General features: G+C 56.6%; 1 protein-coding gene across 1 annotated transcript; it reads left to right on the top strand.

Annotated features, from left to right (window-relative positions):
* Positions 1-2,609: 2,609 nt before the first annotated feature.
* Positions 2,610-22,349, top strand: SPAG8 (sperm associated antigen 8). Its single transcript, XM_074952191.1, has 7 exons — positions 2,610-2,731; positions 7,092-7,422; positions 9,817-9,991; positions 19,021-19,066; positions 21,183-21,297; positions 21,772-21,834; positions 22,209-22,349. The coding sequence occupies exons 1-7, from the start codon at positions 2,691-2,693 to the stop codon at positions 22,329-22,331; spliced, it is 894 nt and encodes a 297-aa protein (XP_074808292.1). The 5' UTR covers positions 2,610-2,690; the 3' UTR covers positions 22,332-22,349.
* The last annotated feature ends 1,253 nt before the right edge of the window (positions 22,350-23,602 follow it).

Below are 23,602 nucleotides of genomic sequence, written 5' to 3'. Positions count from 1 at the left end.
GTGTCGCAGGGTGTAGGGGGCTGAGTGTGGAGGTGGCAGGCAGCCAGCTGGGGGTGAGGGCATGTCCCAGGGCAGGGTGAGGGGTGAGTGTCACGGGGGCAGTGTGTGTGGAGTGGGGGTGTGTGTGGGGTGTGGCAGCCAGCCAGCTGGGGGCGAGGGCACGTCCCGGGGCAGGGATGCCGACTCCGCAGGCGTGGAGGTGAACACAGGGCAGTGTGGGGAGCAGGTGGGGTGTGTGCTACATGGCTGAGGCCGGCTCCCCCTGGCACAGAGACTGGCAGGAAGGAAGCTGCCTGCCTGGGCCCCAAACTGCAGGGCAGAAAGGGCGGGGAGAGGCTGCTCCTGCAGGGCTGTCTGGACGAACACCTGCCCCCAGCTGGGCCGAGACCCCTGTCTGGGTCACACACAGACCAAGCAGGCAGTGGGAAGTGGTGCAGGAGCCCCGGTTTTACATTCAAGGTCAGTAGCACGGCATGGGGCAATGCCTCCTCCCCCCCACAGGCCCATGGCACCTGCACCCCGCCTGCCCCATCCTGCAGAGCTGATCACGCAGCCCTGCGCAGGTGAGGAGACCCGGGGTCCAGCACAAGCTTGAAATGATGTGGAGAGAGGCTGCTCCAGCCAGCAGGAACTGCAGTGGAGAAGGCTCTCACACTCGCAGCAGGAGACTATGTGGGAAGCCTGGGGGAGGGAGGAGGGGGGCAGAGAGCAAGGGCAGGTCAATGTACGTCCACAGATGGCTGTCCTCCTTGTCCAGTCGGGCGCAATGCTCTGCTTGGCTCCTATCATCCACCCCAGAGGTGGCTGCATTTCAGTGCTGCTGTGTGGAGTTTGTGAAGCACCTGCTATGCATACAGGTGTGCTGCACAGCACTGCGTGGGTTTGGCGCCTTTCTGACAGCTGAAGAGGCCTGGCAGGAGTTTTTGCTTTGCAGGCAGGTCCCATGTGGGTGACAGGGTGGGGTGGGGTGGGGTGAGGCAGGGACTCTCACAGAGCCTGCTCTGACACTTTGCTTTTCTTCACACCTCTCTGGCCAGGCCTACACTGCAGACCTAGATCAGGGGTGCGCAGGGCTGTGAGAAATCCACCCCCCTGAGCCACACACGTACACCGACCTGACCCCTGTGTAGACAGCGTGTCGGCGATGGCAGAGTTTCTGCCGGCACAGCTACCACCTCTCGCGGAAGTGGGTTAACTACGCGGCCGGGAGAAGCTGTCTCGTCGGCTTCCAGCGTCTTCACTCCAGTGCTGCAATTCTGTGGGCAGGCTGCAGCCCCTTCCCCAGATAGTAGGGAGCGCTCCCCACTGCCTGGCAGTCCTCCAGCCAAGGAAGATGGAGGAGGCTGGGCAGATCCGAGCTGTGTAGGGGAAACCAAGGAGCTAAAGGCTTTCACCTTCCGGGCCTCCCAGGCCCAGCAGAAGGACACTAAAGAACAGGCCCACAAGTCCCAAAGCATGAGCCCTGCCCCCGAATACCCTGGAGGGGCACCTTCACACCCGGCTTCCAGCTTGTTCCCTGCTCGGCTCTCACCTGCAGGACAGAGGCCCCGGCTCAGCCCCAAGCGAGACTTTCTGGAAAGTTTGAGCAAGATCCCTTCAACCTGAAGATCCTGCTGCTGGGTCCAGTCAGCCACTGCAGCGGCTGGTGCTGGCTGGCTCTGCAGCGCTCCCCGCACGCAGCCGCGGGCCGGGCTGCAGCAGATCATTCCAGCCTCTGTACGCTGCTGCCTGTTGAAAGGATCCCATTTGCCTTAGAGCGGATGGCTTGCCTGGCTTTCCTTACTGGAGTGAGGGAGGCCCGGGACTCAGAGCAGGGCTGCTCACAGCTGGGCTACTGGCGCAGCTGGAGGCCGCAGGCAGCATACGGGTGCCATCGGGTGCTGCACAGGCAAGTGGCCCGAAACAGCACCTGCCCCGCAGCACGCCCAGCTGAGGCTAAAACAAGAGGCAGGGGGTGGGTGTGCCGGGGACTGTCCCACCACACCCCAGGGCTGCAGGCGCCCAGCCCAGCACCCTGCCCTTCCCTGGGCTCTGCAAGCTGGGCAGAGACATTGTCACTGCGCCATCAGTAGGGTTCAGAGTTAACAAGGGGAAGGGACTGGTTTCCCCCACCCTGGCCCAAAGACAGCCAGTGATATGTCCTGCTGCAACAGCCCCTGCTTGGCCACGCCCCTTCCTGCCGAACCGGCTCATTGACCCCGCCCCTTCCCGCCTGGCCCCGCCCACCAGCCCCGCCCCGTCCCCGACTGGCCCCGCCCACCAGCCCCGCCCCTTCCCGCCTAGCCCCGCCCACCAGCCCTGCCCCTTCCCACCTAGCCCCGCCCCTTTCCCGCCTGGCCCCGCCCTGCCCGGCGGCTCCCAGACGGGTCTTTGCAGCAGGGGGCGGGGCCCAGCTGAAGCCGGGGCCGAGGGAGGAGGGGTCGCTGGAGCCCCGCCCCCCGAGTCCACGCGGGGGGAGGGGGCCGTGCTGGAGTCAGACGCTCGCCCGGCAGCCGCCCAATGGGAGGTGCTTCTTAGATGGCACGGGCTCCGTTCAGCCAATGGGCGGGTGGCGTCCCGTCGCTTAGGAGACAGGGCCGGTGGGGCCGTCAGCGCATGCGCCCTCGGAAGGCTCGCCCCACGCTGTTTACTGTTCCCATGGAGACAGCGAGGCTGACTGCGCAGGCGCAGAAGTGATTGGCAGACCCGAGATGGAGCGAGAACGGCCACGCGAGGACGGGAGCCCGCAGGGGTGAGGGGGCGATGCCAGGGTCACGGGGTCATGGATGGGGTCAGAGTTCAAATGGATCAAAGGTAGCGCTGTGTGGGTCCTGGCGTTGGGCTAAGGGCAGGTGGGGGCGGGGCACGGGGGAAGTGGGGGCAGGGCCCAGTGTTGGGGGCGTGGCTTGGTGTGGGGGACAGGGCAGGTGGGGGCGTGGCCTGGTGTGGGGCACAGGGGGCGTGGGGGCGTGGCCTGGTGCGGGGGGACTGGGCAGGTGGGGGCGTGGCTTGGTGCGGGGAACAGGGCAGGTGGGGGCGTGGCTTGGTGTGGGGGACAGGGCAGGTGGGAGCGGGGCCTGGTGCGGGAGGACTGGGCACGTGGGGGCGTGGCTTGGTGTGGGGGACAGGGCACGTGGGGGCGTGGCTTGGTGTGGGGCACAGGGGACATGGGGGCGTGGCTTGGTGTGGGGGACAGGGCACGTGGGGGCGTGGCTTGGTGTGGGGAACAGGGCACGTGGGGGCGTGGCCTGGTGTGGGGCACAGGGCACGTGGAGGCGGGGCCTGGTGTGGGGCACAGGGGATGTGGGGGCATGGCCTGGTGTGGGGCACAGGGCATGTGGAGGCGGGGCCTGGTGTGGGGCATAGAGCATGAGAAGGGCAGGGCCTAGGGCATGTGTGGGATTTAGGGTCAGGGTGTCAGGAGTATCTGGAGATGGGGCATGAGCTGGGCTGGATCAAGCCGCAGGGCCCCGGCCACCACAGCACAACTTCAGCTTTCATTTAAAGAAGGGAAGTTTCTGGCTCTTGCAGCCATAAAGTAAAGCTTGACACTGACCCAGGGTGAGCGTTGCAGCGATGCTGCCTGCGTCTGCAGAGAGCCTGAGCTGATCGCTCTGAGAGGGGGGAGCTGGGACTGGTGGAATCGATGCAGCCCTGTCTGCCTGAGTCTGAGACGATTGCTGTGATGGGGGAAGTTCCCTATGCATCTCAGTGGGGTGTTAGATGCTCTGCCAGCCCCACCCCAGCAGAGGGATCTGAACGTAGCAGGTGGGGAATAGCACAGGGACATGGCTCCTATCAAAGCAGATATCTCAGAAGCTGGGGTTGTGAATGCTGGGGGACCTCCTTGCTGCTACCCGTGTCACAGACCCACAGGACTGGAACTGTGTCACCAGCTTTGGAACAGTCTCTAGGAGGAGCCCGTCAGTGGGCCAGACCCCTGGGAGGTCTCACTCTTTCTCTGGCTTCACCACCTCTTGAGACTGGACCTCTGGGCCTGCAGCCCCCCTACTCCACCCCATGAGCTCCGTTCAGTGAGTCCCACTGAGACAGAGCCCAGTGGAGACCTGTCCACTCCGCAGGGATTAATGCAGCTCGCCCAGCATCTGCAGTGACACTCCCACAGCGCTGCCAGAGCCGTCCGGTCGATCAGTCACCTGGACACAGCACAGGGAGCCCTTAGGGTAGCCCAGAGAACTGACGGTCGGAGCATCGTCCAGTCTGGTCAGCCCAGAGCCCAGCCAAGCTGTAGGGAATCCCTTGGGCAGTAGTGCAAGTAGAAATCATTTCTTGCTGGTACTGCACTCATGGGAGGGACACAAGGGGTGGGGAGCATGTGACCTCCCCATGTGACCCTCCATGTGACTCCTCCCTGCTCCACCCCCAGCCTGGGGCCCCCACACTCTCCCCATCCCCTCCGACACCTCCCTTTGTATATACAAACATCAACATGCTTAACTACTCACTTTCCCCCAAGATATGTAGTATTCAGTCTGTTTATGTGGAATATGGGAGTTGGGTGAGGAGCCATTCCAACACATGTATGACTTATTAAAAGACAAATTTTAAGTAGAATGGTATCCTAAACTGCTTTATTGTATTGTACCCAAACATTGCATTTCAATGGGGGTTCAACTTCCTTTATAAGAACACACTTCTGAAACTCTTACCAGTCCACAAAAGTGGTCCATAGTCATGCATATAGTCCCATTGTCTTCAATGGAACTGATCAAATGATTAAGGGTTTACAGGATTAGGTTCCAAGTTTGTAAGAACATAAGAACGGCCATACTGGGTCAGACCAAAGGTCCATCCAGCCCAGGATCCTGTCTGCCAACAGTGGCCAATGCCAGGTGCCCCAGAGGGAGTGACCCTAACAGGTAATGATCAAGGGATCTCTCTCCTGCCATCCATCTCCACCCTCTGACAAACAGAGGGACACCATTCCTTACCCATCCTGGCGAATAGCCATTAATGGACTCAGCCTCCATGAATTTATCCAGTTCTCTTTTAAACCCTGTTATAGTCCTAGCCTTCACAGCCTCCTCAGGCCAGGAGTTCCACAGGTTGACTGTGCGCTGAGTGAAGAAGAACTTCCTTTTATTTGTTTTAAACCTGCTGCCCATTAATTTCATTGGGTGGCCCCTAGTTCTTATATTATGGGAACAAGTAAATAACTTTTACTTATTCACTTTCTCCACACCACTCATGATTTTATAGACCTCTATCCTATCCCCCCTTAGTCTCCTCTTTTCCAAGCTGAAAAGTCCTAGCCTCTTTAATCTCTCCTCATATGGGACCCATTCCAAACCCCTAATCATTTTAGTTGCCCTTCTCTGAACTTTTTCTAGTGCCAGTATATCTTTTTTGAGATGAGGGGACCACATCTGTACACAGTATTCAAGATGTGGGAGTACCAGGGATTTATATAAGGTCAATAAGATGTTCTCCGTCTTATTCTCTATCCCTTTTTGTAAATTGTTCTGGACGAAACTGACAATGCCTGAACTGTCAGATCAGAAGGAGCTTCGTTTGAATAAAGGTGGGCAGATGTGTGATGTCTTAGCTCCGTTGCTAAGATGACGAACGTATTGTCAGCGAAGTTCTTGGCAGATTCCTGAGGCAGCTGGTTTAAGGCTGTCAGTGTCCGGCATTATACTCTTCACTTATAGTTCTCTCACCCACAAAGCTGGAAAATGAGGCATTTGTTTTCTTTGTTTTGCTGCTCCAGTTCCAGTTAATGAAATGCATTTTAGACTAGTCTGGCTGCAAAGAAGAATTCTTTGTACACTGGGGACAACACCTGATTCCCGTCAGGCTGCAGAACTGGGCTGACATCAGAATCCAAACATCCTCTGGTCAGTGCAAGCAGAGGCATTCCTCGAATGATTTGGACTTGATGTGATGCAGTATGGACGTCATGGATAATTCAGACCAGTGGGGAGAAACAGAATCAAAAACACTGTTTAAACACTGTCCATCCTCCCCCCCACCCCTCTTGAGGACTCCTGACTTCGTTGAAGTTTGTTAGCATATGTATTGTGCTGTTAAAGCCATTTAAAGAATGAATGCCCTCCCTAACAGCATTCTGCTCCTTTAAGGAGCAGAGTGCAGCCCCACTCCCCCTCCAGAGTGGCGGCTAGCTCCAAATCTTTCCAGTACACTGTACCCGCTCAAAATCTCTTGCCAGGACTGGAGGGTGCCGCCCTACTTGCACTCCTGCCCTGTCTCACCATCTGACCTCGTAGGTCAGACTCCAGGGAGAGCCACGCTCCTGGCAGCTCTGATCCCCCATCTCACACCTCCCCAGTCCTTTGTTCTCCAGCTGGGAAAAGTTGCTCAGCCTCCCTGCTGAGAGATGGGGAAATCCCGATCCCTCTGGGGCCTTGGTCCCTGGGAGTCAATGTCTGAGGGATTGGAGTTGCCATTGTTTTCTCAAATGCTCTACTGATGCGGGGACCAAGGCCCAGACAGCTTGGTGACACACACACCTGTGTCTCTTAGCCCGCCCTAGACCAAACAGCCCTTTGCTACCCACTTGGCAATGATGCAGCACCCAGGGGAAACTGAGGCACACAGGACTCTAAAAAATATTACAGGTTTCAGAGTAACAGCCGTGTTAGTCTGTATTTGCAAAAAGAAAAGGAGTACTTGTGGCACCTTAGAGACTAACCAATTTATTTGAGCATAAGCTTTCGTGAGCTACAGCATCCGATGAAGTGAGCTGTAGCTCACAAAAATATTACAGAAAATTCCAATTTCCTCACACCCTGCCTCTCCAGGAGGGAACAGGAAACCCTGGTGCTCCTGAAGGGAGAGGGGCCCTGCTGCAGCTCCTGCCTCATTGTGGGGGAGAATGGGATCCCTGCCACCACCATTGTTCTGAGGATGGCGGGACCAGAGTGGGGAGGGCCATAGCGTGGGGCAAGGCTGCACAGGTAGAGCCCCAGGGACCTCTGCATCAAGGTGCACCTAGGCCCTGGTCTTGCTGGGTCTCTGGGTTGGGCCGAGGGTGAGATGGCGTTTGCTGTGGAGAGTAGACATTGATTGTGAGCCCATTGCGCTGGGACTACAGTGTAAATGACAGCACTTTCTCCTTCCTCGTACGACAGCTCCTCTCTCACAGAGCAAGCCTTGCTGCACAGCCAGGGAGAGCTGCCAGTGAGCAACGGAGAGATGCCATCCAGTGTGGCTGAGATGCCGCCCTGCCACAGAGAGCTGTCGCCCTGCGTGGCAGAGATGCCTGGAGAAATGCCACCCAGCAAGGCTGAGATGGAGCCCTGTCTGGTTGAGATGCCACCCTGCCATGGAGAGCCGGGGGGCAGCCTTGGAATGCTGCTGCCCTGCATGGTCGAAATGCTGCCCAGCAAGGCTGAGATGCCTGAGGAGCAACCGCGGCTTGAGTGCCGAGGGAAATGCCTTGTCCATAACTGGCAGGAGGAGGTAATCCCCCATCTGTTTGCAGCAAAGCAGCTGCCTGCTAGTATTTACACAACAGCACAGACAATGCCACATTGATGCAAAGCACTGTGATGTCCCTACATAACTGCCCCGTGGCCACCAGCCTGGCATCACCCCACCCTGGTATGCTGCATCAGCCCAATGGCCCAGCTAGGCCACTATCTCCCCATCTCCTGCACTCTGCATCAGGGCCCATCTAGCCTGATACCCGCCCCTCCCTGTACAGGTCAGACCAATGCCTAGTGTCTGCCTGAGTCTGTAGGCCCCTGCGGCTGCTGCTGCTGCTGTGGGCTTCCCAAGACTCTGGTCAGTGTCATGGCTGCTTTGCCCTCCCTATGAGCAGTGGGGGTGGTATGGAGTCCTATGGCAGTGTCTTGTGCTGAATGGTGCCGGTGGCTTGGAGCCAGTCCTGGTGGGAGGTAACATTTATCAGACACTCCCCAGGCAGAGTTTGGTAGGACCCACCATCCTGCCTGCTGCCCGGGGCCGTAACCTCCACTCAGGCACCTCTCTAGGTCCTCACACCCAGGCTAGGTCTACATCTTGCTGATTCTTTCTGCATCCCATCTGGAAGACCCAGTCTTTCCTGTCCATCCACACAGCGAAAGCTCTCCTCCGGGATCCCAGTGCCTCGCATCCCTCTCTCTGGCCTTGACAGTGCAGTCCTGCCCCACTCGGATCCATTCGGAATGCGGCTACCCAGGTCCTTCTCCTAGCCCGTCACTTGCCCTGCATCATCCCTCCACTGGCTCCCCTGGCCAACCTAAGCTGCCTGTCTGTACTTTCAAGGCCCCACATAGCTGATCTCCATCCAACCTAACATCTCATTCATTATTGAAATGTCAACCTCAGCGCCCCCACCCCGGACAGGGCTGGCGGTGTGCGTATGGTCCCAACCCTGTACACTCAGCACCGGCCAGGATGGGCTTCCCTGTGGGGGTCCTATCCTCCCAATAGCCCCAGTGCCTGCCATGATAAGAGTCACTGGGTGTGTGGGGATTGGCCCTTTGTGTTCAGAGGCTCAAAGGAGCTGTGTCTTTTATGGTATGGCAACACTTAACCCACTCATCAGGCCCATCGTGGCTCAGTGAATTGAGTTCCAGGGTGGGAGGGTCCAGTACCCTGATGCCAGTTTTACATCATAAATCCTAGACTCCAGTGTGATCATCCAGTCCGACCCCCCTGCACAGCACGGGCCCTAGGACCGGCCCGACCCCCTGCACAGCACAGGTCCTAGGACCGGCCCGACCCCCTGCACGGCGCGGGCCTTAGGACCGGCCCGACCCCCTGCATGGCGCGGGCCCTAGGACTGGTCTGAACCTCTGCACAGCACAGGCCATAGGACCAGTGTGACCCCCTCTACAGCACGGGCCCTAGGACCGGCCCGACCTGCGGTCTAATAGCGGCTGGAGAACTTCTTCAAACAGGAATTAATCCAGAGGAGAGCAGCTTTTAGGAAAACATCCTATCTTGGGTTACAAGGGTCAGTGATGGAGCATCCCCCACGATGCTCAGTAAATGGCTCCAATGGTTAATTCCCCTCACTGCGAAACACTTACACCTGAGTCCCTGTCTGAATGTGTCTGGCTTCAACTGCTAGCTGCTGGATCACGTTACACCTTACTCTGCTAGACTGAAGAGCCACTAGTCAATATTTGTTCCCCTTTGTGGATACCTGCAGACTGTAAAGGAGGCGCCCAGGGATGCTGGCATAGGAGGGGTCACTCGGGATCGTAGCAGGGGGATCTGAGGGAGAGAGAGGAACAGTGGGGTGTGACCCCCAGTGGAGGGCAGGGACGGGCTGGACAGTTTGATGCCATCTGCACCTTTTTCCTTCCCCAGGGTCAAGGGCTGGTTTCCCTCTTCCCCTTTTGAGAGTGTCTCTGGCGAGTCCTCGAGTTCTGGACCCTGCAGGAGAGAGTGCCCCCGTCTCAGTCCCTGCTCCACCCTGCGGTCACTGAGCTGCTGCTCTCAGGGCTCCTGCTGGGCTCTGATGTTGGTGGGAGGCTGTATCTGTGCAGCACTGTCTCGCTGCGAGGAGGGGTCTGCATCGCCCTGGCCCTGTGGCGGCCCCTGCTGAGGGCACAGTCCTGGCATTAGCAGGCGTTGGCACAGCAGCACTGTGTCTCGGAGCTCCTCGGGGATTAGGGGAGCAGAGGAAGCTGGAGAAGGAGCTGGGCTTGGGGTGAGCCGCCCTCAGAGCCGTCCCCTTGGCAGGCTGCCTCGCTGGATGCTGCAGTCTCCACAGGCCGTGCTGCCCTACAGGCATTGAGGGAAGCTGTCCCCTTTGGCGTGGGAGGCTGGGGCCAGGGCTGGGGCCAGGGCTGGCTGTGCCCTCCCCACCCTGGACTTCGTGCTGCTGCTGCTTGTTTCCAGAGAGCCACGAACGAGCTGGACCAAGTGCCGAGTCCAGAGGTGGGCAGCGAGGGCTTCTTCTACCGGCACGGCCACCGCGGGCTGCTCACCCTCCAGCTCCTCGCGCAGCTGGCTGACAGCACCACCATGAAGGATTCCTACCGCAGCCCCCGAAGGACTGGGCTGCCTGGGAGAGGTGAGGCCTTGGGGCCTGGAGCAGCTGGGCAAGGGGGCGCAGGGATGTGGTTCCATGTGCTCCAGTGTGGAGGTGGGGTGGTGCAGCACCCTGGGCCACTCACCTGTCCCTGTGCTCTGGGGCTGGTCTCTGCCCCATTGGCCCCCCCAGGGGCCTGCAGGCTCAGTCTCTGCCTGTGGGGACAGGCCCCATTGCCAAGTCCCAGAGGGGCTGGATGGGACTGGCAGTGCTTGTCTGTGGAAGGGTGAGCGCCCCACCCCTGCCATGGCAGCCCCCATCCCTGTCCCACAGGCAGGGAGCCCACCTGGCTTGGAGGCAGTAACAGTATCAGGCAGTCTTAGCACTTTTCCTCCAGGCAGCACCCAAGCTTTTTGTAGCTGTGTACGCAGGGCTCACTTACCCACCACTGGAATGCAGCTGCCTCTGGGGTGGGGCATGCCAGCTGTTTAACAGCCCCACAGCAACACAGCTATTTGGGACAGGAAACGAAGACTTCAGCACACAGTTCAAGCTGTACCATGGTGGTCAGGCCCTGACTGTCTAGCTGTGTGAGGCGGCACGATGCCCCAGCATCCCATGGGGCGGGGGGGAGCAGGGATGCAGCGGGCCTGGCCTGTGCTCCGTGCTGCTGTCATGCTGTGTACCGGCCCCTGCCTCCCTGGCCAGCTAGTCCCCCATGTCTCAGGCTGGCCCACGGTGCTCCTCGCGGGCTCGTGCTCATGGGCTCCTGTCAAGTTTCCTTCCCCACTCTGAACTCTAGGGTACAGATGTGGAGACCTGCATGAAAACTTCCTAAGCTTACTTTTACCAGCTTAGGTTAAAACTTCCCCAAGGTACAAACTATTGCTGCCACCACCAAACGTCTAACTGGGATATTTTATTGGGAAAGAGTTCATTTGGAAATGTCTTTCCCCCCAAAATCCTCCCAAACCCTACACCCCCTTTCCTGGGGAAGGCTTGATAAAAATCCTCACCAATTTGCATAGGTAATCACGGATCCAAACCCTTGGATCTTAAGAACAATGAAAAAACAATCAGATTCTTAAAAGAATTTTAATAGAAGAAAAAGTAAAAGAATCACCTCTGTAAAATCAGGATGGTAAATACCTTACAGGGTAATTAGATTCAAAACAGAGAATCCCTCTAGGTAAAACCTTAATTTACAAAAAAAAAAAAAAAACACACCCCACAAAAACAGGAATCTATATTCCATTCAGCACAGCTTATTTTCTCAGCCATTTAAAGAAAACAGAATCTAACGCATCTCTAGCTAGATTACTTACTAAGTTCTAAGACTCTATTCCTGTTCTGTCCCCAGCAAAAGCATCACACAGACAGACACAGACCCTTTGTTTTTCTCCCTCCTCCCAGCTTTGAAAGTATCTTGTCTCCTCATTGGTCATTTTGGTCAGGTGCCAGCGAGGTTATCCTAGCTTCTTAACCCTTCAAAGGTGAAAGGGTTTTTCCTCTGGCCAGGAGGGATTTTAAAGGTGTTTACCCTTCCCTTTGTATTTATGACTGTCACGGAGTGTGGGGGAGTCCAGGCCTTGCACCCCTCTTCCTGGGATTCACTGAGACTCTCAGCCAGCCAGTAAAACAGAAGGTTTATTGGACAACAGGAACACAGTCCAAAACAGAGCTTGTGGGTACACCCAGGACCCCTCAGTGAAGTCCTTCTGGGGGAGCAGGGAGCTTAGACCCCAGCCCTGGGGGTCTCTGTGTTCCTCCACCCAGCCCCAAACTGAAAACTAAACCCTCCTAGCAGCTCTCTCCTGCAGCCTGTCTTCACATTCCTGGGGCAGAGGTGTTACCTCCCCCTCCCCCTCCTGGCTCAGGTTACAGGCTCTCAGGTCTCCCATCCCCAGGGCACATTCCCAGGTCAACACTTCACCCCTCCCTGCTGCCTCACATCGTCACAATGACACGCCCCCCCCCAAATCACAGATAGGGTGAAACGATGGCTGTGATTTTTTCCTGGAGCTCTAGGAGAAAACAGAGTTAATAAGACACATGCACCCCTAAATATACTACCAAGTATATAAAGACTAACAATATTTTCTACATCTCAAGGACGATTTTAACCAGTTGATTCTGGGAAACTTTCACGGGAGATTTCAGAGTAACAGCCGTGTTAGTCTGTATTCGTAAAAAGAAAAAGGAGGACTTGTGGCACCTTAGAGACTAACCAGTTTGAGCATGAGCTTTCGTGAGCTACAGCTCACTTCATCGGATGCATAGCATATCGTGGAAACTGCAGAAGACATTATATACACACAGAGACCATGAAACAAAACTTCCTCCCACCCCACTGTCCTGCTGGTAACTAACAGCTTATCTAAAGTGATCATAGAATCATAGAATATCAGGGTTGGAAGGGACCCCAGAAGGTCATCTAGTCCAACCCCCTGCTCGAAGCAGGACCAATTCCCAGTTAAATCATCCCAGCCAGGGCTTTGTCAAGCCTGACCTTAAAAACCTCTAAGGAAGGAGATTCTACCACCTCCCTAGGTACCACCTCCTAGATCATCAAGGAGGGCCATTTCCAGCACAAATCCAGGTTTTCTCACCCTTTCCCCCCCCCCCCCCCCACAGACACACATACAAACTCACTCTCCTGCTATTACCAGCAGTGAGAAAACCTGGATTTGTGCTGGAAATGGCCCTCCTTGATGATCACTTTAGATAAGCTGTTAGTTACCAGCAGGACAGTGGGGTGGGAGGAAGTTTTGTTTCATGGTCTCTGTGTGTATATAATGTCTTCTGCAGTTTCCACGATATGCTATGCATCCGATGAAGTGAGCTGTAGCTCACGAAAGCTCATGCTCAAATAAACTGGTTAGTCTCTAAGGTGCCACAAGTCCTCCTTTTCTTTTTTCTTTTCACGGGAGAGTGCATCAGCCACTTTGTTAGAAGCTCCTGAGTTGTGTTGGATGTCGAAATCAAAATCTTGGAGAGCTAAACTCCAGCGAATAAGTTTTTTGTTATTTCCCGTGGCTGTATAAAGCCACTGTAGCGCAACGTGGTCGGTTTGCAGGTGGAAACGCCGTCCGCAAACATATGGGCGTAGCTTTTCCAGAGCGTAGACAATGGCATAACACTTTCACTGACTGACCAGTTGCTTTCCCTCTCAGACAGCTTCTTGCTGAGAAACACTACAGGGTGGAATTCTTGATCCGGTCCTTCCTGCATTAAAACTGCTCCCACACCACACTCGGACGCATCTGTGGTTACTAGGAACAGTGTGTCAAAGTCTGGGACCCTTAGTACAGGGTCAGACATGAGTGTCGCTTTAAGCTGGTTAAAGGCCTTCTGACACTCTTCAGTCCACCGAATGGCATTTGGCTGTTTGTTTTTGGTTAGGTCTGTCAGTGGGGCGGCGATTTGGCTGTATTGCGGTACAAATCACCTGTAATAACCAGCCAAGCCTAAGAAGGATTGAACCTGTTTCTTTGACTTTGGGACAGGCCACTTTTGGATAGCATCCACTTTGGCCTGTAGGGGGTTGATAGTTCCTTGACCCACCTGGTGTCCAAGGTAAGTCACTCTGTTTAGGCCTATTTGACACTTCTTAGCCTTAACAGTTAGTCCTGCCTCCCTTATGTGCTTGAAGACTTTTTATAGATGTTCCAGGTGTTCTGCCCAGGAATCCGAAAATATGGCCACATCGTCAAGGTAGGCGACTGCATATTCTCCTAATCCCGCGAGGAGACCGTCTACAAGTCTTTGGAAGGTGGCGGGTGCATGCAGCCCGAAAGGGAGTTCATTAAATTCATACAGCCCGACATGGGTGGTGAAGGCTGACCTTTCCTTGGCAGACTCATCTAGCGGTACCTGCCCGTACCCCTTGGTTGAGCCCAAGGTAGAGATGAACTGGGCCCGTCCCAGTTTCTCTAATAGCTCATCTGTGCGTGGCATTGGATAGTTGTCTGGGCGAGTTACAGCATTTAGCTTACGGTAGTCCACGCAAAAAAATGTATCTCCCCATCTGGTTTGGGAACTAGAACCACTGGAGATGCCCATGCACTGCCAGAGGGGCGGATTACCCCCATCTGTAGCATATCCTGGATCTCCCGTTCTATAGCAGTTTTAGCTTGAGGAGACACCCGGTAAGGTTGGACCCTAATTGGGCGAGCATTACCTGTGTCAATGGAGTGGTATGCCCGTTCAGTCAGTCCTGGGGTGGCTGAGAACGTCGGCGCGTAGCTAGCACACAGCTTCGTGATCTGCTGGCACTGCATACGTCCGAGGGTCATGGAGAGGTTCACTTCTTCCACGCCACCAGCACTTTTCCCTTCGTAGTAGACACCTTCAGGCCACTCAGCGTCATCTCCTCCCTGGGCTGTAAACTGACAAACCTTTAATTCTCTGGAATAAAAGGGCTTTAGAGAATTAATATGGTGCACCTTAGGCTTTTGGTTGGAGGTGGGGAATGCTATGAGATAATTAACAGCTCCCAGGCGCTCCTGGACCGTGAATGGCCCTTCCCATGACGGTTCTATTTTATGGGCCTGGAGCGCCTTTAAGACCATGACCTGGTCTCCTACTTTGAAGGAACGCTCTCTGGCATGTTTATCATACCAGGCTCTTTGCTCTTTTTGAGCATCCTGTAGGTTTTCTTTAGCAAGGGCTAGAGAGGTTCGGAGGGTGTTTTGTAGGTTGGTTACAAAGTCCAGAATGTTAGTTCCTGGAGAAGGTGTAAATCCCTCCCATTGCTGCTTCACCAACTGTAATGGCCCCTTAACCTCACGGCCATATACAAGTTCAAATGGTGAAAACCCTAAACTGGGATGTGGTACAGCTCTGTAGGCAAACAGCAACTGCTGCAACACTAGGTCCCAATCATTGGAGTGCTCATTTACGAATTTACGTATCATGGCCCCCAAGTTCCATTAAACTTCTCCACCAGGCCATTTATTTGATGATGGTAAGTAGTGGCAACCAAGTGATTTACCCCATGAGCTTTCCAAAGGCATTCCATAGTTCCTGCTAGGAAATTAATTCCTGCATCTGTGAGGATGTCAGAGGGCCAACCTACCCTGGCAAAAATGTCTGCTAGTGCCTGGCACACACTTTTAGCCCTGGTGTTGCTTAGAGCTACTGCTTTCGGCCATCGGGTGGCAAAATCCATGAAAGTCAGTATGTACTGCTTTCCTCTGGGTGTCTTTTTCGGAAAAGGACCCAGAATATCCACAGCTACTCACTGAAATGGAACCTCAATGATGGGGAGTGGCTGGAGAGGGGCTTTGACCTGGTCTTGGGGTTTTCCCACTCTTTGGCATACCTCACAGGACCGGACATAGGTAGAAACATCTTTGCCCATTCCCTCCCAGTGGAATGACCTCCCCAACCGGTCTTTGGTCCTGTTCACCCCAGCATGGCCACTAGGATGATCCTGGGCTAAGCTCAAGAGCTTGGCCTGGTACTTAGTTGGAACTACCAACTGTCTCTGAGGACCCCAGTCTTCCTGTTGTCCACCAGAAAGAGTTTCCTTGTATAAAAGTCCTCTTTGTACAACAAACCTGGATCGATTAGAAGAGCTGAGAGGCGGTGGGTTGCTCCATGCCGCCATCCAAGCTCTCTGGAGGCTTTCATCTGCTTCCTGTTCGGTCTGGAACTGTTCCCTTGATGCTGGAGACATCAGTTCCTCCTTGGATTGTGAACCTAGGCTTGGTCCCTCTGGAAGCGATGTAGGGAATGGGGCTGTTTCCGTTGACTGTGAACCGCTCTCCGCTGGTGCACTATGTTGGGGTTCAGGCTCCGGCTGAGCCTCTTGTGTCGGGTTATCGGCTGCTGCCGGTTCAGGTTCGGTGGGGCCCTCTGGTGTTGGGGTTGCAAGTACTGGATTCAGTGTGGGCAAGGGGTCTGGTGCTGGTTGTTCCGCTGGTTCCGGGACTGGCTCTGTCTGGGTCTCTGGGACTGGATCCACTAGCGCTGTTGCAGACATTGGCCTGGGGTCCGGGTCCATCACCTCTGACGGGGTCCTGGTAGAAGTTTCCGGAACAGAGCTAGGCGCGACAGCTTGCTTAGCCTGGCTGTGGGTGACCATTCCCACCCTCTTGGCTAGCTTCACACGATTGGCCAAGTCTTTCCCCAACAGCATGGGATGGGATAATCATCATAGACTGCAAAAGTCCACGTTCCTGACCAGCCTTTGTACTGGACAGGCAACTCGGCTGTAGGCAAATTGAAAGAGTTAGACTTGAAAGGTTGAATCGTCACTTGGATCTCTGGGTTGATTAAATTGGGGTCCACTAAGGAAGCGTGGATAGCCAACACTTGTGCTCCGGTGTCCCTCCACGCGGTGACCTTCTTCCCGCCCACACTCACAGTTTCCCGCCGCTCCGAAGGTATCTGGGCCTGAGGACCTCTGGTGTGATTCTGGTGCAACGAACTGTAATCTGTTGGGGTTCTTGGGGCAGTTGGCCTTTACATGCCCCGGCTCGTTACATTTAAAACACCGTCCAGCTGACAGGTCACAGGGGCGAGGTGAGTTGCTGGAGAATGGTGTGGCGGGACGATAAGGTGGCTGGAGGGTTCCTTGGGCGGTAGGTGGGGCCTTGGGCTGCCCCTGGTAGTAGGGTATGGTCTGAGGTTGTCCCTTCTGGTATCCGCTCCAATTGCGACCAGTTTTTTTCTTTTCTGCCCCCTCCACTCATTTGGCTCCAATCTCCCCCTCCTCAATTACAGTTTTGGGCTTCCCATTTAGGATGTATCTTTCTGTTTCCTCAGAACACCCTCTAAGAACTGCTCCATTTGCATTAGGAAGGGCAAATCTTCTGCAGATTTAACACTTGCTCCTGATATCCAGGCATCCCAATGTTTCACAATGTGGTAGGCATGTCAGGTAAATGACACGTCTGGTTTCCACCTTAGGGCTCTGAATCGCTGACGGGAATGCTCGGGGGTTAGCCCCATTCTGACTCTCACCTTGGTTTTAAACAGTTCATACTGGTTCATGTGGTCCTTAGGCATTTCAGCCGCCACCTCAGCTAAGGGTCCACTGAGCTGCGGCCTCAGCTCTACCATGTATTGGTCTGTAGGGATGCTGTACCCAAGGCAGGCCCTTTCGAAGTTTTCTAAGAAGGCCTCAGTATCATCGCCTGCCTTGTAGGTGGGGAACTTTCTGGGATGGGAAGGGGTACCTGGAGAAGGATTGCTAGGGTTTGTTTGTATAGTCCACTGAGCCTTTGCCTTCTCCATCTCCAGTGCATGCTTCCTCTCTTTTTCCTTCTCCTCCAGTTCTTTGTTCCTTGCCTCCATTATTTTTTCCCCTTGCCTCCATTTCCCTCCTGTGGGCAGCCTTCATTTCTTTTCCCCTGGCCGTGTGTGCATCCATCTCCATCCGTATGAGTTCTGTCCGTCTTTCATGTTCCTTTTGTTTTTCCTCAGCCTCAAATCTGGCTAATTCCAGCTTTTGTTGAACAGTGCATTCTGTCATCCTAACCTCTCTGTTTTTAACTAACCTTACACCCGAGAGTTAGAAAGAAAACAAACAAAAAAACCTTGGCTTGTAAAATTTTGCTGTGCTGTCCGGATACCTAGGTTCTCTGATAGTGATTGTCAGCCTACTGAGAAATCCTTAAAAAAAAACAACCTAACACCTTTGTCTCCAAATTGAAAATTGAAAGGCAAATAGGCAGAAAACCCCTCTAGTTCCTCTTAGGAAAAAAAACAAACTTCTTCAGGTCTGTGAAGACTTGTGAATTTCCCTGCAGGAGGTGAACTACCCTGCCTTTAGGTAGAGAAAACTCCAGCTCACAAAAGACAATTCCCTTTTGTCTCTGCTCTGGCCCCCAAGCGGAGAAAAAAAAAATCCCTCTAACTGCTTTCAGCTGAAAACCTGCTTTCCAGCAGCCCAAAGGAAAAAAAATTCCTTTTTTAAAATCTGTGCTTCTGATTCAAAAAATCTCAAAGTGATTTCAAGTTAATCCCACCACTCTGCCACCATGTCAAGGTTCGTACCCCACTCTGAACGCTAGGGTACAGATGTGGGGACTTGCATGAAAACCTCCTAAGCTTACTTTTACCAGCTTTGGTTAAAACTTCCCCAAGGTACAAACTATTTTAGCTTTTGCCCTTGTACTTTATCGCTGCCACCACCAAACGTCTAGCAGATATATAACTGGGAAAGAGCCTGCTTGGAGACATCTTTCCCCCCCAAATCCTCCCAAACTCTACACCCCCTTTCCTGGGAAAGGCTTGATAAAAATCCTCACCAATTTGCATAGATGATCACAGACCCAAACCCTTGGATCTTAAGAACAATGAAAAAGCAATCAGGTTCTTAAAAGAAGAATTTTAATAGAAGAAAAAGTAAAAGAATCATCTCTGTAATCTCAGGATGATAAATACCTTACAGGATAATTAGATTCAAAACACAGAAAATCCCTCTAGGTAAAACCTTAAGTTACAAAAAGACACAAAAACAGGAATATACATTCCATTCAGCACAGCTATTTTCTCAGCTATTTAAAGAAAACAGAATCTAACGCATATCTAGCTAGATTACTTACTAAGTTCTAAGACTCCATTCCTGTTCTGTCCCCGGCAAAAGCATCACCCAGACAGACCCTCTGTTTTTCCCTCCTCCCAGCTTTTGAAAGTATCTTGTCTCCTCATTGGTCATTTTGGTCAGGTGCCAGCGAGGTTATCCTAGCTTCTTAACCCTTCGCAGGTGAAAGCGTTTTTCCTCTGGCCAGGAGGGATTTAAAGGTGTTTACCCTTCCCTTTATATTTATGACAGCTCTCCTGAGAAGCAGCTGCAGGCCCTGCTTGCGGCTGGGCAGGATGGCTTGCTCTGGATCTCAGGCGCCTGGCGCTGTATCTGTGGATCGAGGTTGCTGCCCTTCCCTGTCTGGCCATGGTGCTCCCTGTGCCTCGCGGGCTGCCCGTGTGTTTTCTCTTGGCCTCCCAGCCCTCTCCCCAGCCTGCCCCACACTGCTGCCTTGGCAGGGGCTCTGACTCCAGGGGCTGCAGTACAGTGCCCAGGCCAGTCCCCAGGCACTGATGTGCCCCGTCTCTCCCTGCAGGGCAGCGGGAGGCCATGCTGGAGTTAATGCTGTACCAGAAATACAGGTGAGCCTGCTGCCCTTTCCCTGCCCATGCTCAGGCTCCCAGCAGGGAGGGCGGGTAGGGCAGTGCGGGGCTGGCAATGAGCAGGCTGCTCCCCAGCCAAGCTCTTCTCCCTGGAGCTGCCTTGCTCTCCCCTAGCTCAGCTGAGCCGTGCAGGGAGCAGGGCCCCGTCTCGGGAGGCGCCTGTGCCTGGCAGCCATGGGGGAAGTGCCAGCTGCACTGGGCACTCTGGCTGGGTCTACGCTGCAGGGGGAGATGGATCTCCAGCCCGGGGAGCAGCCCTTGCCAGCCTGCTGAGAATCGCAGTGTGGACAAGTGGCAGAGGCTTGGGCTACCCACCCGAGCTCTAGCCCGCCCGCCCCCGGGGGCCGCGTGGCCTCCGACTGAGTCTCCGCTGGCGCTGCAGCATGTCCATTGCTGGTCTCAGCGTGCTGGCCGGAGTCCCGCTAGCAGAGTCCGTCCCCCGGCGGGGAGGCTGGGTGCCAGCTGCGGCAGAGACGCGAGCGCTGAGCAGCCGGTGCGGGAGAGGAGCCTGTGGAAACGCCCCCGATGTGCTGCTTGGCTGAGGGCTGCTAGCTCGCTGCCCTGGCACTGCCAACATTCCTGTGCCTCCTGCCCCTGCTGGGCGCTGCTTGCCCTGGATTCCCGCCCCCAGCCCTGGTATGGCCCCCACAGATTTCCACAGCTCCTGTAGTCTCATTTGGCTCTGCCAGCCCCTGGTTGTGATTTCCCAGGGTGCTCTATGGGGCCAGGGAAGGGGTCCTGATATCCAGGTCCTGATCTCTGAGGTGCTGGGGGAGCCAGATTGGGGGCAGGGGCTGGGGAGGGGTTGTGCCTGTCTCACACGCAGTGTTATCCCGCATACCTAGAGCCCCAGACCGGAAAGACCCCTCCTGAGGCTGCCCGGCCCAGACGGGTGCTCAGCCTGGAGGGGGGTTATGAGACACTTGGCTGGCCCAGGCCCCACCAGGTGAGCGCTCAGCGTGGCCCAGACTCTGGCAGTGCCGGGTGCCTGTCTGGACTGCAGCACCCCTGCGGGGCGGCTGTCGGGCTCACTGAGGTGGGTCACTGCTGCAAAGGGCCTGGGGCCATGCCGGCTGGTTCCTGGTTCAGCCCAACACATGCTGACCCCAGCCAGAGGCGAATCCGGCTCAGATTCAGGCCTGAGGCCTCCTTGTTCCTCGCCTGCGCCCTGTGCTGAGCCGCTGGGCTGCGTCATGCTCCAGGCCTGGGGGGTTTCCTGTTGCTTTTCCTTTGTGATAGCGTCTGGGGCCTAGGTGCTGGCCCGCTCCCCCGGGCCCTGTGATAAGGGAAGCCATTGTTGTGAGCCTGGGAAAGCAGAGGCAGCAGGAGAGATTAGGAGCCTGGGGGGCAGCGCTCCCCCCAGGGGCAGTGTGAGCAGGCGGGGGCCAGGGGAGCACTGGGGGTACCAGTTCTAGCCAATGCCCAGGGGGAGGGAAACGCCCGGGTGGCCATGGGCCTGGCTGGGGGGTGGCAGCTGGAGGCCGAGGAGGGGCAGAGGCTGCTAAATGCTGGTGGGGTGTCCCAGCTGGCCCGTGGAGCCCCGGAGAGGGACTGTTCTTGGGGGGCGCAGGGGATGGCCAGCGGCTTTGGGCGCCTGACTAGTGGGAGCCCTGGGGGCACGGCCCAGCCAGGGCCTGCGTGATGCTGCAGGGGCACTGGCTTGCCGGAACAGAGAGGACGTCGGCCTTGCCCCCAGGCTCCGGCCAGCCCCTGGGAGGCTGCCGGCCAGCCTGACATGCACCACTCTGCTGCTTCCCCAGCCAGCGCCCTGCAGCCGGCGCCCACGTGGGCACCAGGGCAGAGCCATGCCCTGCTCCCGAGCACATTAACACTCCTCCCACTCCACCACCCTTGTGCGGGGGCGGGCGTCTGCCTAGGCTGCTCCCCTGGGGGTGGGGCTCTTCACAGACTCCTCCCCTGGGGTGGGAACTCTGGGCAGGCTCCTCCCCATGGGGCGGGGCTCTTTGCAGCTTGGGTCCCCTGTGGTTGCAGAACTTTCCCAAGGGGCCCACTGGCTGGACCAGGGTGGCAGGTGCCAGGGGAGCCGGTGGGTGCTGCAGCCCCGTCCCTCGGTAACCCCAGCATCTCTCTGCAGGAAGGAGACCCTGACGGAGCTTTACCCTCCCGCCGGGCCCATGGAGTCACTTTCCACCACCCACCGGGACTACCGCAAGGAGGGCTTCCGGGCTGAGCTGCCGCCCCCCACCAGGGTGAGACCTGGGCCCAGGGCTCCGCACCGTCAGCCACCCCCAGCGTCGCTGCTCAGCCTGCAGGGAAAGGAGGGGGGTACAGGGTGGGTGGGATAGTGACTGGTCCATGGACTGGGGCGGGGAGGAGCTGGGCAGAGTGGGTAGCTGGATGGGCATATGGCAGGGTACATGGCCAGGGCAGGGACCTGCCACCTGCCCTCTCCCAGCCGGGGTGATTCAGCCCCTGCTGTTCCTGGCGCTCGGCATCACAGCCAGCACGGACGGGCTGAGCTGCAGGCTCAAGTGCAGCCCACTCGGTAGTGCCCCCCAGCGTGGGTGGTGCCCTCGGGGAGGCTGGGACTTGCCACGGCCATGGAGACTCCCCTGTGGGGTCCTCAGGCAGGGCAAGCCAAGCGCCCATCGCAGGAGCACGGGAAGCCTTGGGGGATGCAGCTCCCTGCTGATGGGCACGCTCTGCCTTTGTGCTTCTCCCAGCCCCATGACTATCGCCTGGAGCAGCCCCACACCTTCTGGCTGGAGAGCGCCCGCCAGCTGCCTGTAAGTACCCCCGGTCTGTGCCAGCCAGGCTGTCTGTGGGCAGCGAGCGAGTGCCCCAGCAGCTCAGCCATTCCCACCTGCATCCCGTGTGGCTGCTGGCAGGGCTGGGCCTGACCCAACAGACTGGCAGCCACCCCCGCGGGCAGGGGTGTGGAGTGACTCCTGCTCCTCTCCTCAGCATGCCTCTGGGCCCGTCCCCCGAGCCGGGGGCCCTGCCGTGTCTGCCCCGTCCCCCCAGCCGGGGGCCCTGCCGTGTCTGCCCCGTCCCCCCAGCCGGGGGCCCTGCCATGTCTGCCCCGTCCCCCCAGCCGGGAGCCCTCCCTGGAAGTCCTGCTCTGTTCACCTGGGACGTTGTCCAATTCCTCTTCTTTCAGGGCGTCTCCAACATCCGTACCAGTGACACCCCCTTTAGGAGGAACGCAATCTTCACCACCCCCATCAGCGAGTACCTGGACCAGCCCATGCCCTACGCCCCAGAGAACTACCCCAAACTCTAGGCCCTGCAGAGCAATAAAGAGTGGATGGGACCGGCTGGCTGGTGTGATGCTGGGGGCTCCGCACTGGGCTGGAGGGATGCTGCATGTGCATTGGGGTAGGGCACATGGCAGGTACGGCCGGAGTGAGCTGCAGGAGGCATCTGGTAGTGCCCCGTGCAGGCTCGGGGTACTCGGGCATGGACTTGGGCCCCAGGCACCACTACCCCCTCACCTGTGCATTTGGGGGAGGGGGAGGGATGAGGTGCTGTGCTGAGCCAGGGCCCTGACAGCATTCTGGGCTGCCCCCCTTTAGCAGGGCATGTTAGCCCTGCCTGCCCAGTGATCCCAGCTGCAGCAGGCCACGGAGCCTGGGTGAGCTGGAGCTTGGCCAGGGGGGCATTGTCCCGGGCAAGGGGCTCCTGTCCCAGCCATTTCTGGCCTGGGGCCAGGGCCTCCCCAGAGCCCCCTCCCTGAAGGAGTCTCATGCAGCTGTGCGGGGCAGTAGCAGGTAGATCTACAGGGCGGGGATGGCTGCCCACTGGGGCCGGCAGGGCCCAGCCCTTGCCCTGGTGCCATTGGGGCTGGCGGAGGCAGCAGCTGCTGCCATCAGGCCATGGGGTGGCTGGAGCGGGCAGGTTTGCTGAGCTCCTTGCAGCTCTGGGGTTGGTGCAGGAAACTGCAGCACAGGGTGGGGTACCGGAGCTGCCAGCTAAGCCCTGCCTCCCGTGGACACAGACAGCACCATGAGCCTGCACAGGGCTCGCCCATCCTCCCTCTCCTGGCATCATGGGCGGGGGATGGGGCAGCACAGCGGAGCCCACCCCTGCTGGCCCCCCATGGGACAGACCAGACTTGCGAGCCTCTCCTCGTCAGTCATGTGCTCCAGCCCCCTAATCATTTTCGTTGCCCTCCGCTGAACCCTCTCCAATTTGTCCCCATCCCTCCTGGAGTGGGGGGTCCAAAACTGGACGCAGTACTCCAGGTGAGGCCTCACCAATCATAGAATCATAGAATATCAGGGTTGGAAGGGACCTCAGGAGGTCATCTAGTCCAACCCCCTGCTCAAAGCAGGACCAATCCCCAATTAAATCATCCCAGCCAGGGCTTTGTCAAGCCTGACCTTAAAAACTTCCAAGGAAGGAGATTCTACCACCTCCCTAGGTAACGCATTCCAGTGTTTCACCACCCTCCTAGTGAAAAAGTTTTTCCTAATATCCAACCTAAACCTCCCCCACTGCAACTTGAGACCATTACTCCTTGTCCTGTCATCTTCTACCACTGAGAATAGTCTA

Source organism: Natator depressus, chromosome 5 (assembly GCF_965152275.1).
Source record: "Natator depressus isolate rNatDep1 chromosome 5, rNatDep2.hap1, whole genome shotgun sequence".
NCBI classification, from domain to species: domain Eukaryota; kingdom Metazoa; phylum Chordata; order Testudines; family Cheloniidae; genus Natator; species Natator depressus.
Note: the sequence above shows the minus strand (reverse complement) of the source record. Positions and strands in the feature narration are given on the sequence as shown.

Excerpts from the sequence above, each read along its gene's own strand:
- SPAG8 (XM_074952191.1), top strand. The coding sequence starts at position 2,691 with ATGGAGCGAGAACGGCCACGCGAGGACGGGAGCCCGCAGGG. Across the intron at positions 7,423-9,816 it reads TCCATAACTGGCAGGAGGAG|AGAGCCACGAACGAGCTGGA; the intron begins GTAATCCCCCAT and ends GCTTGTTTCCAG. Across the intron at positions 21,298-21,771 it reads AGCTGCCGCCCCCCACCAGG|CCCCATGACTATCGCCTGGA; the intron begins GTGAGACCTGGG and ends TGCTTCTCCCAG.